General features: G+C 34.3%; 1 protein-coding gene across 2 annotated transcripts in view; it reads right to left on the bottom strand.

The window, feature by feature from the left end:
- Window positions 1-21400, bottom strand: part of LOC143232286 (glypican-6-like) — a 102122-nt gene that overhangs the window by 38588 nt on the left and 42134 nt on the right. For both annotated transcript variants that reach the window (XM_076467495.1, XM_076467496.1), the window contains exon 2: window positions 16958-17116. In XM_076467495.1, the coding sequence (XP_076323610.1) occupies window positions 16958-17116 (159 nt within the window). The remainder of the gene's footprint in view (window positions 1-16957; window positions 17117-21400) is intronic.

Below are 21400 nucleotides of genomic sequence, written 5' to 3'. Positions count from 1 at the left end.
GATGGCTGTCACTTCCAGATGAGCTTCCGACCTTCTTCCTCATGCGATGAGAAGCGACATCCCCTTGTTTTCCTTACCTCTTTCACCCCTGTTCTTTTATCGAGAGACACTTTTCTGTATTTTAATGTCTAAAACACAGCTTGAGAAGTATAAATGCTTCGAAATTACTTTTTATCTTTTAAATTTAATTAATGGATAAAACAGACAGTGAACGAGCGAATGAAGTTTCATAAAATACTAGAAGAATTAATGTGGAAATAAAGCTTGTAATATATTTCTTAATGAATCGTGGTACTCGGTATTTCGTAATAGCTGCTTCTTTAATAGAAAGAAGCAAAAAAAATGACTCGAACTACTATTTTTGTGTCTAGTATTTCAACTTTTGCTTACAATAACAATAACAAAAACAAATATTGATATGACTCATCTCAGTACTTCTGTCTCTTCATGAAAAACTAAGAAAATGTTAAATAATATGACAAACTAGACTGTGTTATGACTGATACTTCGGACACGGAAGCTTGTCAGAAGTTGATGGCCAATTCATTACTCGTGGATATATAAAATATTTGTTCTGAATAAATACAAGTTTAATAATATCAAAACAGGGGAATAATCAAAACTTTATGCAAAGCTTGGCGTCGCTTTTGTTGTAAAATTTTTCTAATTTAAATATTTTAAAATTTTCATAAAAACAGACATCATACAAGAATCTTCTATTGCAAGTAAAAGTTCGAAATTATATACAGTTAAAAACACATTAGCAAGTATCTACTCTGTGGTCCCTCTTTTTCCCTTCTAGGTGAAGAGGGAAAATCAATTCTAAACACACGACAAACGTCAGCAAAGCAACAATGGATAAAAAAATATATCGATAACTAGAAACGAAGCGAACTAAAGAAATTGGAACTCCGCTAAAGATTTGACTCTGGTCAATTTTCTGACTGCTGTAGATTTGCTCGAACCAGAAGGTCTGAAAGAAGTTCATAAATCTACAAAATTTTCTTCACCCAGGCAAACGGAACTTACACCAGGAGAATATTTGATCGATAGGCCTGAAGATTCACTATTTCACATCGTTTGTACACTATCAAGGCAGGCGCTCTGCAACGCAGTCACATGACAGCAAACGAACATGGAAGTGTTTTGAAAGCAAAGATGTCTTTAATATTAGTTCTTCGGGAGATGCGTTCTCAGGGGATATCAGGGTTCAGTCAACCACTCCGTTCCTTCGTCTGTTCCTGCTTTAGCGGAGAATTTATCAAACATATTTACACAAAAGCGATAACGTTGTCTCAGGAAACATGATACTGAAAAAAATCTGGAGACAAAGAAAGCGAAGGAATTGTTCGTGAACTGTGACTGATTTAATACAGAAAGGATCATCTTATCGAATCACATTTTCAAAGAAATTCGTTTATACGTTCTACTCAAACGAATTTTGATCACGTAGTAGTTTACATATTAAAATGAAGTTTTTTCTAATAAAAACTGTACCATGTATTACATTATAAAGAGATTGTATAATATATATCGCTATATAGGTCTCATATTCGTTCAAAATATCAAACATCAATCGCACAAACTACTAGGAAAAAATGTGGCATAGGTGTTAATCTTAAGAGTTTGAATAAAAATGACAATTTATGCAAACGGCACAAAAATAAAAGGGTAACTATTTTCGATTTTTTTTTAAATCGCTAGCTTACGGAAAACAAAATACTGAATAACTTTTATAGAAAAAAGCACGAACTAGAAAATCAGCGCAAAAACATGACGTCATATGCTTTTGTTTGTTTGTAATTAAACACAAGGGTTACACAAAGAGATATCTGTGTTCTCTCCACCTAAGGGTATCGAAACTCGGTTTATAGAGTTGTAAGTTCGCACACATACCGCTGTGCTAGTGGTGGGGCGACGTCATATACAGAAATCTCCGATGCAACATAATACTCTTAAAAATTTATCAACTGGTACCAAGAGAAAGACTAACAAAACATCATCCACCTCAATTTGACAGACAAGACGAGAACGATAAACATCCTTCGACAAAATCTGTCCGTCGACATCGTCAGGGGCAGTCTGGCTAAAGTTTCCAGTTTTCTTTATCACTCATACTAAGATTATCCCGTTATAAAAATAATAACAACAGCATGTTTGTACAGCTTTTGTTATTACTGTACATAATTGGGTAAAAATATATGAATTCCCAAGGAGCTAGAGCAGCGCCACATAACGGTAGCTGTTTTATTTCAACCACCCACTGGGCACTGTGACGTCATCATATCTAAGGTCTTCCTCATTCGTAATGTGAGGCCACAGTAGAAGAGTCTATTGAAATGGAAAAGGACTATTTTACATACATGCTTGAATATTCCTAAGAAATAGATTAAATCATCGCAGATTTCAAAATAATTTGTTCTTAAAATTACTTTTTTATGTTATATTATTTCGGATCGTGGCTACTAACTGAAATCGACTGTACCGTTTATAATCAAAATTAAAGTTGGTTCTAAGTTGTATCATTAGAGCCTACTATATTTAACCTCTTTTAAGGTTAATTTGTTTTCCACCATCAAGCCTACTTTCTACCACTGCTAAACATTTGCTACCAACTTTAAAGCCATATGTTATCCGTGTTAAACCTTATATTCTATCAGTAATAAGGCTTTTATTTTCCAGGCTGTACATTTGTATTTTATTTTTCTGGCGTTTTTAACGCCAATATTCTTCCACTATTTGCCGTTCAAGTCTAACACTGTCAGCACGTTTCATCAAAATGTGTAAGTAATGTCTCACTTCACGTTTGTTTAATGTTATTATCATGTTTAACATACATTTAAGTATCTTGAAAATTAGTTTTTACATTTATTACCATTATTTTGTAATACTGACTTCGAGTAGGAATTTAAAAATAAATAAATTCCATAAACTGATGGCAGCTCATGAGACATTACTGCGTCTTTCGTTTTAGCATTTTTGCACAAAGTTACCCAAAAGGCTATCGCCGCATAAATGCCCTAATTTTGAAATGATAGATAGGAGGAAACTAGCTAGCCAACAACAATCACTGCTAATTCTTAAATTCCTCTAGTCTAACCAAATAGGTGATTTGACTGTCATTTTTATAGTGCACCCACAACCTCAAATTATAGCTAGTTCCATCTCGGGGAATCAGACCCTAAATTTTAGCGTTCCAAGTCCATAAAAACAACTGAATCCCACTGGTGATAGATCCTGTCGTGCCTAATTATCCTCTGTCGTACTTTTGTTTCACTGACTTCTTTTTGTTTCTAAGGTGTTCACGTGATCACTCCTGACAGATAGATATTAATTATAGTTTCCGTCCTGTATTCTTTAATACGCGGACAGTACCTATCACTAACCGTTATATATCGACTTCCGCGATCTTTACGCAAGATACCAGTAAATTAATTTCCTTTTTGAACGGATATGTTTGGTTAACAGAGCATTTTCTCCAGTATTTTGGTAACCCAGTATCGAGGGGTGTTTCCCTTATCTTTCACGACACTATAAAGAAAAGACTCTACAATATAATTCCATGCTTTTGCTTTAATAAATTAATTCGAGTTTGTTTTTATTTAAATATATAGCGGCATTAAATTTTACTTTTATTAACTTTAAAACAGACGGAACAGAGAAAGATGTTGTTGTTTTATAGAATGAGCCAAAATAAAACGTATTCCTCTCACACATATAGCGAAGAAAGAAACAAAATATATAATTTATTTTATTCCATAACGAAAATTCATCACAAAAAGGATGTGTGTATGTGGGGGTTGGGGTACATGTGAATAAGCACTCTGGACTGTAAACAGCGAGAAACAATTACCTACAATGTGCAGCGTGTTTCAAAAACTTATTGACAAGATTAGCCAGAAAGTCACTACTGCTACTTTCACTCATTCCATTAGTTTCTGATAAAACTACAGCGAAAACAACTACTAAAACATTATCCTAAAACATTATTCACAAAAACAACAAAAAAGAACCAATAAATCAGAATACAGCAATAGATTAGTCGTAGTAGGACAGTAAAATATTGTTTTTCATTATCCAATATTCACCAACAACACATAATCACTGATCCATTAGTATAATTCTAATTACATCATAATCCACTGGTGGAAAACAACATGAATAAAATGAATATTTTGTCTTTCTCCTAATCGATTACACGCAGCTCAATCTAGATAAAAGGGTTCTCCCTATAACGTTAGTACCTTTTGTAACAGATTAGTTATTACCAACACTAACGGAAAAGACTGCCACATCTTTCTTCTAGCCCATTAGCTGTTGACTAATCGAAGTGGGTATGAACATCTCCTACAACTCAAAAGTTGCTTTTAACACTAACTAGTGTAAAGGTCCATTAACATCTTCATCTATAACTAAACAGTTGCTTTTAACATTGGTCTGAAAAAACTATTAACATCTTCTATAACCCATCAGTTTCTTTTAACATTGGTCTAAAGAGCTATTAACATCTTTTATAACCCAACAGTTTCTTTTAACACCAGTTTAAAAGGCCATTAACTCCTTCTTCTATAGTCAAAAGTTTCTTTTAACACTAATATAAAGAACTATACCATCTTTCATGAATCAGTTAGTCGCTGTAGCATTAGTCGAGAAGGCTACTAGACATTTCTTTTTTAAACCATTAATCATTGATAACACATTCGTCGGTGGATTATTACTTCTCATTTCTAATCCATCAGCCATTGACAACCTATTACTGAAATGAACTACTATACCCTTCTTCCAATCCGTTACACAACACCTTAATTCATTGGTGAACGTTATTACTGTTCGAAAAGCGTCTAATCTACTTTTTTCTATATTAATTCACTGGTGAAATAACTAGTGTTTATAAAATACCACTTCTTCTTTTATTGTACGATATCCAGCTTCTCCTAATATCAATATGGAAGCTTTAGATCGTTGTTAACATCAAGTAGTTATCAACTGTTTGAAAATCAGTTAAATAACGTAGACTAGAGTAATTAAAACGTCCCTTGAACAATCAGCCATATTGCCAGATCAGTTAGAGCCAGATAAAGGAATACGACGAGACGCAGATACGAATATAATAATTTTTAAATTATTAGTCATTAAAAACGTGAACGTTTATTACAGTTTGTCATGTCAAGGGGAATGACATCAAAGATTTCGGGGCATACCGCACTGAGTTGGTACAAACATAAAACAAAACAAAAAAAAACAGTGGTTCGTAATTAGCGTGATGATGTAAATAAGTTATCTCACCAAAGCGTGTTTGTTATCAAACTATCTGTCACGTGTACATCTTCAAGAAACTGAAATAGAGGATGACCGCTAAACTCTCGGTAATAAATTGTGTAAAAAATACGAGTTATGCACGTTGTATTTCCGTTCTACCATGTCAAAGGTTAACTAGAGAAGGGTAGATCATCCAATAAGGGTAAAGAAACCGTTTATTGTCTGATAGTCGAAAACTACAGGGCCAGCTGTCCCCACTACAGACGCTCTCACCATTTCTTCAAACATTTCATTTATCACGAACAACCACACGACAGTTCTCCGAACTCACACAAGTGTTTCCCGAACTGGTGCTATCAACCTAAGCTGCGAGTCAGTCGCCCCCTAATGAATCTCTCGACACCTTCTCGAGTGTCTGTCACAGTCATGTCAGTATGTGGTTCGGATACACAAGTGAAAGACAGATACGAAATTAAACCAGTCGCTATACATTTTAGACTGTATAAAGTTTCCTGGCGCACATTCCAAGGTTTATATATCCAGTGCTTGGTGTGATTAAGTATGTATAAATGTCCATATGTTGGTAACTAAGTACAGTTGCACAAGTCCCTAAACGATGTCACATCTACTTCACTTAATGTTTTCACAAATATACAAAGATAGATCAAACACTCTATTCCAGAAATATAACTAACTAGACACGGCTTGCGAAGTCGGGATAATATTTCGAAATTAATAGTGATTTATCTTGACATAAATAAGTTTGTTTGTTTTTTGAATTTCGCGCAAAGCTACACGAAGGCTATCTGCGCTAACCGTCCCTAATTTTGCAGTGTAAGACTAGAGGGAAGGCAGCTAGTCATCACCACCCACCGCCAAATCTTGGGTTACTCTTTTACCAACCAATAGTGGAATTGACCGTTACATTATAATGCCCCCACGGCTAAAATGGCGAGCATGTTTGGTGCAACGGGGATTCGAAACCGCGAATTACGAGTCAAACGCTTTAACCTACCTGGCCATGCCGGGCCTAATTAAATATGTAGATTTCCGCGACAAAATGTATAGAGCCAAGTTTTGTGTGACCCCATCACTAGCATTCAATAGCTCAGTAAAATTTATGGGTAATCAGAACATGTTAAGTAAATGTATTGAAATAATGTACTTCATAGTGTTTCTATTTTTTCTTCTTCTTACTGTATATAAAGAAAACACATTTAGAAAAATAAAAACTGTGTTATCAACATTTTTGTTTGTTTAGCGTAAAGCTACACAAAAGGCTAGTTGTGCTCTGTCTATCGCAAAGAATCAAATTGTGAATCTTAGCGCTGTCGCCCCACAGTATTACAGCGGTATGTCTGTGAAATTTACAACGCTGGAAACAGTGTTTCGATACCCGTGGTGAGGAGAACACAGATAAACCGTTCTCTGTAGCTTTGTATTAAATTAAAAACAAACCAACATAAGGTTATAAGTCCGTGAACTTACCGCTAATGAACCGAGGAGAACTAATTGAATTTTAGTGCATATGGCGAACAGTTGGAATGAGTGTATATTATTTTTTACAACTTTTAAATTTTGAAAAGGAAAAATTTTTATTTTATGCTGTGAAGGCCTAAAATTGCAAATAATAGTCTCAGGGGTTAATTTATAATCCAAAAGTTCGCTAATTCGCCTTAATAAATGACGGAGCGTGTGTGTTTTCTTATAGCAAAGCCACATCTGCTGAGTTCACCGAGGGGAATCGAACCCCTGATTTATGATGAAATGGCCTGAATGATTGTCTCTTTTACCTGGATTATTTACTTAAACATTAGCTAGCTAAAACAACAATAAAAAGTCAGGTCATGGAAAAAATAATTCAGCCCAACGTAATGCATAGCACATTTAACAACAATGTAAAACACATTCTGCCCCAAACCCACATAATATTATCAGGCACTCTAGGAGCAAGCAAATATTTGAACTGAGAGACTACATGAACTAAAAATTAAAAAACAAATACTACCATGACTTTATATGGTTATGATTTTTTACATTGCACGTGGCACGTCGTAACACCGCCTGGCGAAAGGCAATTTATAGGAAATAGATATGACATCGTTAGCTGATCCGTTACACGTGATTTCCTCCATTGTTAAGAGTACTAGCGAGCCTAATAAAATTAAAGTCTTTCAAATACGTCGAGGTCTCGCCAGATAAAATCTTCAAATAGGGCTTATTTAATTTATATTTTACATAACACCGTTTAATACGACTATTTTCTACTTTTTCAAACTGGGATATTTCAATCTTATCATAAGTATGCGTTTCTAGACAGAGTTCACATTTTTCAAGATGTCAGTGAATTTTACTGAGTTGTCGTAAACGTACGTCATCACGCTATTTTTAGAGGGTATTACGTTCCATACCATCTAGGATCAAATAATATTTGGATAAACATATTACTGGCATATATTTTTTTTACAAATAGCTATAGTGTGTATTTAAAAAAAATAATAATGAAAGTGAACGTTGATCTCTCCGGAAGCTTGCACACAGGGAATTCCTCGCAACGACCTTTGACATCTCACCACTTCTAGTCTGGAAATATAAGCGCGAATACATATATAAAAGCAGTTATCAGAAGGATGCTTATGTCCACCCCAAGCAGCCAACACAGTTTTACAATATCACTGAAGTGTGATATTGTAAGTTTCTGTGTGAGTTTCTGAATGGGTTCTGTGTAATGTTCCTCTATTCCCTCCTCAAAGCATTTCCTTTCTGATCTAGTGTATTGGTATACAAGGCAGAAGAGAATTCCAATTCCAAATCTAAATACGGTCTCAAATACCTTCGATACGTTGAGGTCCAGACACTGTATTCTTCCTGTTTAAGGTAAACAGAAACAACATGTGCAAGCCATATCGACCACCAAATTGAAATGGCATCTGAGAAATAGCTGAAAGTTTTGTTTGTTGTTTAGCACAAAGCTGCACAATAGGCCATCTGATGCTGCAGTGAGAACCGACTTTTAATGCTAAACCTTGCTAAACATACCCTGACTGTTGAGTTACTGCACCGTTTATTGAGGTTTTTAAATGTTATTTTCATACAACCACGAAAACGTATTTGACCGATACAAGCACAGATGGAATCAAGCGATAGTGTAAGGCAATATTTTGGAACTATATTTATGCGTATGTGTAACCGAACGTCATTACAGTACTGACAACATATCAAGAATAGCACGATACACTTATTACAGTACTGACAACATATCAAGAATAACACGATACATTTATTACAGTACTGACAACATATAAAGAATAGCACGATACACTTATTACAGTACAGACAACATATCAAGAATAGCACGATACACTGTGAAGTCAGCTGTACTGAAAACTATTACGGACACAAAGGACTACAGTTTATACGTACATTCAAATACTGTTCGTGCACAATGACTTAGCTGGCGAAATGTGATATAATATTACTAAATATTTATTTTTAAATCGTATAAACAACAAAACTTGAAGGAGAAGTATATAATAAAACTAAGATGGGCAATACCGACTGACTGTTTACAATTTTTGTGCAAAGTAGCACAAAAGGTTGTAAGGGGCGACTGAGTCTTTTGTTTGGGTAAGCTATTCTGTCACGTGAGGAAGTAACACAACTGCTGCTCCTAAACAAATACACTCTCCTGAATGACTCACGACTTCTTTCGATCTCTCTGTCTCTCTTTCTCCACCTATACTGTTATAATATTTTGAATTGGTGAGAATAGAGCCCTGTGAAATACGGTGTTTTTGGTGAGTCTGAGCCTCTTATACGTGCTACCCTTGCAAACAATTATCCGCGTATAGCTTTCGCTAATTCTGAAACGTTGGACTAAAGAAACAGTATCAACCAATACCTCTTGTTGTACATTTATCTAATTGAATAGCGTGAATTGAAAGCTACTCTTATCACCCATCCAAGGCTACAAAGTGCTGAGAATGTTTTTGCGACAACGGAACGCAAACCATAAATTATTGGGTTTACAGCCATTCGGCCACACAGAACTGAAGTATAAAATAATAGAGTTAAGTTGAAGAAAGAGAAAAGTAAAATTCGTATTAACCAAAATGACTCAAGCATCGTGGGAAATGAGTTAAAATATTGTCGTGCCAAGTACCGTATTTATACAAACGTTGCTAATATATAAAAAAAAAAGGAAAAGGTATATCCTTAATAAGCGTGTGTAAACTTCCGGTATTTTATTACACGAGAACCGTCTCTTCTCCAAGATGTCTCTGAAGAAAGGAGAGAATATTATGACTCTATACATATGAAAAGTCTAGTTATTTAAGATGTTGAACAAAAAAAAAACAATCCTTGCCATCTGTTACGTCCCCGCAAAGCAACTCAACCTATCATATTACGTTTCTACTTACTACAGAAACAAAGTACTTGGCCAATTTAATTTTAACACTCATTACACACTGAACTTACTTCTCAATGAGACAAATTCTGGCTCTTATTTCTGTTCTTCAAATAATTCTTCCAACATTCAATATCGACAAAATAATTTTTGCATGAGGAGTTTGTTTGTTTTATTAACTGATCCAGTTCTAGTACTAATTTTTACTTGATGTATATTAATCTAGTTCGAGCACTGTATTTTCTTTCCGAGTTTAACTGAGCATACCCTACAATTTAATTCAAGCACTGGTTCCTGTCTGAGTTCACTTTTTCAATAAGCTAATTTTTGTTTGATTGAACTTTTTCAACAATATACTGAAACACTAGTCCCTTCTGAGTTATATTTTCCAACAATAGAGTTCAAGTACTAATTCCTGTCTAAATTACTTCTAACAATACAATTCAAATACACTTTCCTTACTAAATTTAATCATCTAACACTATACTCAAACACTAGTCCCTTCTGAGTTATGTTTTCCAACAATAGTGTTCAAGTACTAATTCCTGTCTGAATTACTTCTAACAATTTAATTCAAATACACTTTCCTTGCTGAGTTTAATCATCTAACAATATACTCAAACACTAGTCATTTTCTGAGTTATATTTTCCAACAATATTGTTTAAGTACTAATTCCTGTCTGAATTACTTCTAACAATTTAATTCAAATACACTTTCCTTGCTGAGTTTAATCATCTAACAATATACTCAAACACTAGTCCTTTCTGAGTTATATTTTCCAACAATATTGTTTAAGTACTAATTCCTGTCTGAATTACTTCTAACAATTTAATTCAAATACACTTTCCTTGCTGAGTTTAATCATCTAACAATATACTAAAACACTAGTCCCTTCTGAGTTATATTTTCCAACAATAGAGTTGAAGTACTAATTCATGTCTAAATTACTTCTAACAATACAATTCAAATATACTTTCGTTACTAAATTTAATCATCTAACAATATACTCAAACACTAGTCCCTTCTGAGTTATATTTTCCAACAATAGAGTTGAAGTACTAATTCCTGTCTAAATTACTGCTAACAATACAATTCAAATATACTTTCGTTACTAAATTTAATCATCTAACAATATACTCAAACACTAGTCCCTTCTGAGTTATATTTTCCAACAATATAGTTCAAGTACTAATTCCTGTCTAAATTACTTCTAACAATGCAATTCAAATATACTTTCGTTACTAGATTTAATCATCTAACAATATACTAAAACACTAGTCCCTTCTGAGTTATATTTTCCAACAATAGAGTTGAAGTACTAATTCCTGTCTAAATTACTTCTAACAATACAATTCAAATATACTTTCGTTACTAAATTTAATCGTCTAACAATATACTCAAACACTAGTCCCTTCTGAGTTATATTTTCCAACAATAGAGTTGAAGTACTAATTCCTGTCTGAATTACTTCTAACAATTTAATTCAAAACACTTTCCTTGGTGAATTTAGTCATCTAACAATATTCTCAAACACTAGTCCTTTCTAAATATATTTTTAATAATTTCTTAATTAGCTTTAACTTTTCCAATATTTTAATTCAAACACAATTTCCTTTCTTAATTATCTCTTCCAACAGTATAATTCTAACTGTAATTCTTTTCTGAATTAACCCTTCCAACAATATAGTTCAAGTTGTAATTTCTGTGATAACTAACTCTTATAACAATTTAACTTAAGGACTAGTTCCCAAAAATAAAATTCAAGTTTTTGCTTGAATTAACCCATCCAAGAAGGTAATACAAATACTATTTCCTCTATAATGAGGAAAAGGTTGAAAAGTGATAAAAATACTATTTTCACTTTAGAAACTATAAAACACGCCATTATAACATGAATATTGAAATTTGGGGGAGGGAGTTTAAAAAACAACAACATTATTTAATTATTTCGTTTAGGAATTTTAATAGTATAGTACAGATAACAGATATGCAATCTAGGTAAAAGTTACTGTTCTTCTATTGGTATCTTCCAAATGACGGTACGCTTTATTCTCGCACTTCAGCCATAGATAATTATCTTAATAAGCAAGCTGTATAATCAAAACGGATAAACGTTTGAGTGTGTTTGGAGCAAGATGAAGAGCTTATTATGAAACCTAAACTCTTATGTGTTATCAATATTCCTTCAGCTTAGAGATGTTAAAAGTCAAAAACATCTTACAAGATAAAAAACACAATGAAGTACTTCAACGCCGTCTATGAAAAAATATTTGAAGCTGGATTTCATAAAACGTGATCTTTCCGACAAAACTTCTTGGAATACCACTAGAAAATAACTAAAAGTTTGATGATTAAAAAGAAAAAAGACAGCTTTGATTTACAATCCCTTATTTTAAACAAAATTCGAAGCAGAATATACATTGTTGTGACGTTTTACTTTCTTTGCAAGTTCTTTAAAAGTAACAAGTGAAAATAATTCAAAGTCCAGTCCGAGAACAGTCACAAAATAGTTTATTTCTTCCCTAAATATTTATTACACACTTGTACACTTCGTAATTTGTGGTAGGCCTACATTTTCAAACATATTAAATGTACCACGCAGTGTAAAAATATCGGCTTACTGGTGTGTGTGTTTCTTATAATAAAGCTATCTGCTGAGCCCGCCGAGGTGAATCGAGCCCCTGATTTTAGTGTTGTAGATCCGTAGACTTACCGCTGTACCAGCGGGAGACAAACTTACTGGTACAGTCACAGCAATGGTTAACACATATTCACTTTACTATCTTCTCGAAACAAATTCACGGATGGTCCTTACATTATCTACATTCGAATATATTAGAATTTTAAGTCGCATCCTTAGAAAAGGACTTTACATTATATCTTTCGAGTTTTGTAAAAGTTCTAGGCTTATTTTAAATTCCTAAACTTAACGATCCCCAGCTCCCTTCAGCTAACAAACAACAATTGTACTAGCTAACAAACAAATTAAAACATTCAATTTTTTTATTTTTTTTTACAACAGTATTTTCCCCCGGTGTCAGCAATTATGTTGATAAATACATGCCACCGTAGCCTGGCACGGCCTAATGGTTAGAGCGCTCGGCTCGACAGACAACCTGAGTTTCGTAGGTTCGAATCTCCATCACCGAACATGACGTCCTATTATCTGTGAACGCGTTACAGCGTTACAATCAATCCCACTGTTCATTGGCAAAAGAGTAGCCCAAGAGATGGCAATGGGCGGTGTTTACTAGCTGTTTTCTCTCTAATCTATCACTGCTACACTAGCAACAGCTGGCGCAGCTAGCCCTCGTGTAGCTTTGCGCGAAATTCAGAAAACAAACACACCACAACAGACTGCACCTGACCCTCCCAGGTCCATACAGATCTAAATCCTGATGAAGCAAAATCAATTGTTGTCGTCTTTGTAATAAAAGCTCTTTGTCAGACCTGCAACTTCATGAAACCTACCAACATGATTTCCGATAGACAAAACCGTAACCATTTTAAAATTAGTAATTATATAATAAGCACAACAGTTTATGTTAAAGAGAGCGCAAAAATAACACCCAATACATTACCCTAACTTAATGAACTTATTTTTGTTTTGAAATTAAGCACAAAGCTACACAACAGGCACACTGTGCTCTCTCTGCCCACCACGGGTACGGAAACTCGGATTCTAGTGTTATAAGTCTGCAGACATGCTGTCGTGCTACGGACGGGGGCGTAGTGAACTTATGGTCCTCAATCTCAATAAAATATTAGAATTAACTTATACATTTGAGTATTTTTAGAAATCAGTTATTGCTACTAAATACATTTTATCTAAAAAAATATTTTAAATACTTTTCCTCAGAACTAATACTCAAGAATTGGTTCGATAACTTTGTTTTAATGTTAATTTTTCACTAACTTTATCTCCCCAAAGGTTTACGTTTTGTATCGCTTCAGGATGCGCATTTATCAAACAGTTTTAATGCTAGTAGTTTTTCCGATTAAGTGTGAACAAGCATAAATACATGGCGTCAAAAAATTAAAGTAGCTTATAATATTTCAACGTTTCTTTCTTGTTCTTGCTTTTTTTATATTTAACAAAATAATGATAAACCAATTATGGTTAGACTTCACTACAGATGTTTCCTTCCCACATCCCTCTCAAGTAGGCCATTATGGATTCTGAATCTCCATTTCAGATCTATCTTTTGTCTGCCACAAATCACTGTCATTCGTTCAATACCAGAACTCCTCAACTGGGTTTGACCTTTGCCACTTAAAATTATATCTGAGTGCTATGTATATACTGCACAAGTAACTTACTGTAATGATGTAAAATTCCTTAGCAGATGAAACAGTGAGGCTTTACAGGCCAACATAAGTGGTTAAAATTCAGGCTTAACTACAGATTCCCACCACCACCCACTGCACACACACATTTCTATCCATTAAGTGTTTCACATCACAGTATTATACTTCTTGTACTAAAAGTGTATAACGAATAAACTGACGAAGGCTGACTTGACGTAAATTTCTCGTACTGCATATAAAATAGGCTTGAGATACACTTTTAGCCGAGAAGTCCTGGCAAACGTTTTCTGGAACAGTGATTTGTGAAACAAAAAATAGATCTAAAATGCTACTTACACACACATCTATAATTCAAAATTTGTGATTTTCTAATCAAAGGAAAATGAAAACAAAAAAAACAAGTCTACGGGTCAAATGTAATTTTAATCATTTTTTAGGCCTGAAAAGATCCACTGGTATAACTTGGGCATTTTAAACCATTGGAAATTATCATTATATTAATAAAACATGTACCTCAACAGAAGACTAGCCCATTTGAGTAACATGAAATGTACTGAAATACCAATATTTTGTCCCACAAATCCACACAAAGATATCTAATAAATTGGAAACAAATAAAACAACATAGAACACTATACACATATAAAAACCTAAGCGACAACGAGAGGCAAGACATGTAACGAATTTTATATTAAAGAGCTACTGGACGCCATTATGTACAACAAGCACATGCTTTTTGTCTGACAATAGAATATGATGCGATATTGTTCGAACGTTTACTTTAAATCTTATAACAAAAACAACATGAAACATAACTGTGAAACGACTACTAATGCGCATGAAATTGTTTGTTTACTTTAGAAGTTTTGTGCAAATTTACACAAAGGATTTTTTCGTATAGCTGCCCTTAATTTTGGTTTGTTTTTTTTAATTTTCCGCAGAGCTACACGATGACTATCTGCGCTAGCCGTCCCTAATTTAACAGTGTAAGACTGGACCGAAGGCAGCTAGTCATCACCACCCACTGCCAACTCTTGGACTACACTTTTACCAACGAATAGTGGGATTAACCGTCACATTATAACACCCCCACGGTTGAAAGGGCGAACATGTTTGGTATGACGGGGATTCGAACCCGCGACCCCGGATTACGAATCGAGCGCCTTAACTACCCGGCCATGCCGGACCGCTTAATTTTGAGCTACGCACAATAGGGAAAATCAACTATCCATCAGCACGCACCGTCAACTATTAGACTGTTCCTATCTGACCAAACAATGTTATTTGTCAATGTAATAAAGCACCTATATCTCCAAAGTACAAAGCACGATAACGAGACTCGAATCATTGATCCTCAGATTAACAATCAGGTATGCTAAATACTAGGCTACGCTCGGCCTAAATAAGAAAAAGTAAAAAAGAGTGTGCGTTTTCTTATAGCAAAGCCACATCGTGCTATCTGCTGAGTCCAACGAGGGAAATCGAACCCTTGATTTAGCGTTGTAAATTCGTAGACTTACCGCTGTATCAGCGGGGGACTATAAAGAGAGACAAGAAGTGTGAATAAATAAGATAAAGAATCTGAATGTATGAGAGAAAAAACAACAGATCGAAAGTATATCTCTAAATTTACAATAAAAATAAGTTAAATAAAAAATACAAAAATAAAATACAGTAATAATGTAGAAACTTATGGATAACAATTGAGGCGAACTACAGACATAAAAAATGGCTCACTATAAGAAAAACTGCTATAGTGAGCCGTGATATACTTAACATTTTTTCTAAACAAAAAAAACATAACGTTATTCAAGTTATCATGTAAGAATATTCCTAGTTTGTTTGACTGGAACGAGCTCAACAAATTTAGAATAAAAAAGCTGGTTTCACAAAGCATGGTTGAACCAATAACCCTTTTCATCTGGAAACTCTGATTAAACTATTCCTATTTTCGTATCAGTGACGGGATTCGAAGCGATAATATGCGAACTGAGGATTGAAATAAAAAGCAGCTTAGTTTTATCATCACGATCCACGCGTGCTAGATCATATCAGTGTTTATACACTCTCCTGGTAACATTCCACTTCTACTGAATGATTTCATAATTAATTATATTACGAAAGCTTTTACATTTCTGGTCATCGTGACTAAAAATGTATATTACTGTAAGTATTAAACCTACATGAATTTCAAGTATTCAGATAATGAAGAAGGCTACAAAAATTCGTTTATAGAGTTTCAAACGTGGCATTAAAAACATGGAGCTTCAAACTTGGTTATAAAAACATAGAGCTTCAAACTTGGTTATAAAAACATAAAGCTTTAAACTTGGTTATAAAAACATAAAGCTTTAAACTTGTTTATAAAAACATGAGCTTCAAACTTGGTTATAAAAACATGAGCTTCAAACTTGGTTATAAAAACATGAGTTTCACACTTGGTTATAAAAACATGAGCTTCAAACTTGGTTATAAAAACATAAACCTTTAAACTTGGTTATAAAAACATAAAGCTTTAAACTTGGTTATAAAAACATAAAGCTTTAAACTTGGTTATAAAAACATAGAGCTTCAAACTTGGTTATAAAAACATGAGCTTTAAACTTGGTTATAAAAACACAGAGGTTCAAACCTTATATTAAAAACAGGGCTTCAAACTTAGTATTAAAGGCAATATATTTCTTTTCCCAGATCTTTAATATGTCTTATTCAAGTTGCGTGATAAGAGATGATATTCCTCCACAGCAATCGTTCTCAGCAACAAAATAAAGAATCTTTTAATCCTTTAAATATTCGTTTTACAATTCATAAAGTGAAAAACACCACTATATTATTTATGCGAACTGTCATTCGTTCTTTGTTGGGTTTTTACTACCCAACGCAACAACTCTTTATCAAACAAATGTCAGGTACGTTGTTTGCCTGCTGCTAACTAAAATACTGAGAAATACCAAACACTCTAAATGCCTTGAAAGACTTACTGTCAAATTTCGATGTCTTAGAAGCAAACTTGTTTTTTAATGAACCGATGCTGTCCTTCAGCAGTTCGTCGAACTCAACTCGGCTATGTGTACTAAGTTTGTGCTCCATTTCTTCAGTACAACATGTGTAACTACGGTCACATATCCGTAAATGGTCACCTGCAATAAGAGTTAGAAAATGAAATATATATTGATTTCTTCTATTAAGAATACTCACATACAGACTTAACAATTTTGCCTTAAATATATGCCTTACGAAATATATGAAAAATGTTACGGTAAGCCCTAACATCCGGTGTTCATTCTATGTACTAAACTTATCTATAAACATAGCACGTTACTTGCTCTTTCAACCCAATATTAGATATGTATTAATGCATCAAGTACCTCTGAAATGAACAACGAATTTCTGGAAGTTTATTGTTATTTGTACATATACATATATATATATATATAAACAATCTCCAAGAACTGAAGTTGTTTATGTATTTATAACTATTTTATTTGAACTAAGAATAATAATGAAAACTGGGATATACATGTATGTTTATAAGTAACGAAAATGATGCTACCACGATCAGACTTCACGTGATGGCATCATAAAAAGTTAAGGATCACATCAGAATTTCAATCACGTGACTACGTATCCTTTATCCGCAAACCCTTTCTTTTAACGCACATATACTATCATGAAAACTTTACAGATCGAAACACACACATACCACATGGATAATGACAACTTCGACACGTGTTCATTTTGATTATAAACAAAATAGTTACATTTTCATGTACAGTAACTTGTCCTCAGAACGTGTTGGGAGAAGACACATTGTAGTGTAAACTCAATATATGTATGTGCCTAAACTATTATCTGACATACGTGTATGTGTGTCCGCTTGTGATTGGCGAACCACTGTACCGACTGTCACCAAGTCGAGAGTTCGAATCTCCTTCGCACGAAATATGCTCGCCCTTTCAGCCGTGGGGGCGTTATAATGTGATGATCAATCCCACTATTCATTGGTAAAAGAGTAACCCAAGAGTTGGCGGTGGGTGGTGATGACTAGCTGCTTTCTCTCTAGTCTTACACTGCTACATTTGGGACGGCTAGCACAGATAGACCACGAGTAGCTTTGCGCGAAATTCAAACCAAACCAAACAAACTTATACATCGTAATGCTACAAGGAATTGTGCTTATAATCAATTATCTTTCATAACTTCGTGTACCCCACCCCAGTAGCACATTGGTATGGCTGGGAACGTGGACAGAACACAAATAATACACTGTTTTGCTTTGTACTTAAAACAAGCAAGCAAACAAATAAAATTACACATTCATTTAAAGACCTATTAATTAAGCCTACTTTTCTCACAATGACTTTACGTTTATCGCTCAAAAATGATGAGTACCACTCGAACAAATTCAGAACGGTCAAAGGTCAATGACGGCTATATTTGAGAAACTACACTAATTCACATAACCCGATAAAACCCCAGCGCTTTCGAGGGCTTACCTCTTCAAAGATAGGAAGATTTTTTTCTTATCTTATACGTTTCCTTTTGGTTTTTGCTGTTGTTTTTTATATATGTAATCAATACTCGTGAAGCCTAACGTGTGAATTATTTACTTGAAATTTCTGATGACTGATTCTAATAATAAATATACCTTGAAGAGAACTATTGTTGGAGCTTACAGGAATTTGGTACCGGTTTGTTTTCATTCCAAATGAAGTACATTTTTTGGAAGCCGTAACTGAGTTACGTTACTTTTGTTTTTCATTACAATTCTATTTGGATAGTGTAGGAAAGAGTACTTTTACTTTACAGAGAACTTCATATACTATGAGCTCAGGTCCAGAAAAAAAATGAGTATCGTTACTTTTTTAAGGAGAATATTACCACTGTTTATATGCCAGTACCAGAATAAAAAACAAACCTTTAAAGTTCTTACGTAGCATGGTGGTTTGTACGTAATAATAGAATAGTTGATTTATAACATAATAAATATTCTACACATTAACAACACGTATAATACATAGAAATACGACTTCCTAATTAAAATGGGACAAAACAATTTCTTTCTGGAACAAAGAAAAGATAAACCTCATCAAAAGCTCCACCTCATTTTCTCTGAACCAAAACACTGAAGAGAACTACTCTTTTCTACTTTCTCCACGTATTGTGAAGGTATTAGAAATACTTTCTCATTAGGTCATAACAAGTCCTCCCTTCCATTCTCTCTCTCTCTGTATCGTTAGATCATAACAAGTCCCCCCTTCCGTTCTTTCTCTCTCTGTATCGTTAGATCATAACAAGTCCTCCCTTCCATTCTCTCTCTCTCTGTATCGTTAGATCATAACAAGTCCTCCCTTCCATTCTCTCTCTCTGTATCGTTAGATCATAACAAGTCCTCCCTTCCATTCTCTCTCTCTCTGTATCGTTAGATCATAACAAGTCCTCCCTTCCATTCTCTCTCTCTCTGTATCGTTAGATCATAACAAGTCCTCCTTCCATTCTCTCTCTGTACTGTTAGATCATAATAAGTTCTATCTTCCATTCTCTATCTCTCTGTACCGTTAGATCATAACAAGTCCTCCCTTCCATTCTCTCTCTCTGTACCGTTAGATCATAACAAGTGCCCCCTTCCGTTCTCTCTCTCTCTGTATCGTTAGATCATAACAAGTCCTCCTTCCATTCTCTCTCTCTCTCGTTAGATCATAACAAGTCCTCCGTTAGATCATAACAAGTCCCCCTTCCGTTCTCTCTCTCTCTGTATCGTTAGATCATAACAAGTCCTCCCTTCCATTCTCTCTCTCTCTCTCTGTATCGTTAGATCATAACAAGTCCCCCTTCCGTTCTCTCTTTCTGTACTGTTAGACCATAACAAGTCCTCACTTCCATTCTTTCATGGGATATCAAGGTGATTACATGGTCTCTCTTTTTATTTTTATACCAAAAAGCATTGCACGTCTTCTCTAAATCTTTTTATTTATATACCAAGGAATGATAACACATTTTTATCATTCTCTCCATGTATCATTCTCATAAGTCCTTTCTCCCTAACTTAAGGAACCAAAAAGTCCTTAGAAGTCCTCTTTACGACTGAAACAGTTGTTTTATGCCTATTTACTTTCTGTTTTTCTGACTATCTATCAAAAACAAAATCATAAGTATTCCCTTTCTCTGTATCATTACACGTAACCCATTCTTTCTCCCTCTTTCTCTATGTATCATAAGCACGTCATGATGAGAAACCGCAGTCGACTTATGGCGCCTAAACAGCCGGCAAGGATTTTCAAAACAAGATAAGGAAATGCACACCAAATTGCGAAGATTTACGAATGTAGTATCATCTTTCTGGAATTTCCAACCATAAAGACTCTCCGTAAACCTGAAAATTTATATCGCATCAAACGCAAATAAGGCTATCTACCCGATAGGCAGCTTTACAAATCTTACTAAAACCATTCGTTTTAGTCTGAGGTATCAGACACAGAAATGAGTCACAGGAGCTTTCCACATATTTCTGGATAAAGTAGGGCTAATATAAAACACTATACGAAAAATATGCAGTATTCAAATCATTTCACGCTCTGTACTAAAAGAATATTTTATTACAAAAATGTCTTCTGTACAAGAAAAAGTTACTGCACTGTGCACAGAAGGTAAGCTGTGCTCTGCCCACCACGAATATCGAATCAAAATATATGAAAATACAAAGTTTTGTTTGCGTGAAATATATAAATAAGTTTTATATTTATTTGGTAAACAGTAAACATACATAAAGCAGGGAAAAATAAGTTATTATTTATCAATTACTTACCACAGGTCTCTAACAACGTGCATCTACAACCAGCGCCACACTTATTATTACAAATCAAGCCTAACAACATACATGTACTACCAATGGTTTTATTCAGCGTTCCAGTCAAGCCAAGCAGTATGTATATACTAATAAGCCCTGTGTTTAGTATTAACATCGAGGCCTAGCAATATGTATGTGCTATCAGCACTATACATGGTGTTATAATTCAGCCCTAGCACAATGCATGTATTTGCAGCACTATGCTTAGTATTGTCATTCAGGTCTAACTACAATGCTTAGCGTAAGTTAATAGAGATTTCAGAACGTATATATTTAAGAAAATTTAACATTTAAGAAAATCGTGAGACGACTATCAATATTACCGGATATAGCACTGACATAGCATCATTGCGACATTTATACCTGATTATTGTGCAAACCTAACATCATAACAACGCCTAACGTTACCTTCTAACCTCTAACTAAGTACTGACTATTCATCAGTAAGAAAGCTTAGGATTTAAATAAAGTTTTTGTATCGTTAGGCAAACAACAACACGGCAGTTTTATTAGAAGACTGACGCAACAAATACTATACTTAAAATCAGGAAAATCACAATTGTTTCACTACCATATA

Source organism: Tachypleus tridentatus, chromosome 11 (assembly GCF_004210375.1).
Source record: "Tachypleus tridentatus isolate NWPU-2018 chromosome 11, ASM421037v1, whole genome shotgun sequence".
In the NCBI taxonomy this organism is placed as follows: domain Eukaryota; kingdom Metazoa; phylum Arthropoda; class Merostomata; order Xiphosura; family Limulidae; genus Tachypleus; species Tachypleus tridentatus.
This window is presented reverse-complemented; position numbering and strand designations above follow the sequence as displayed.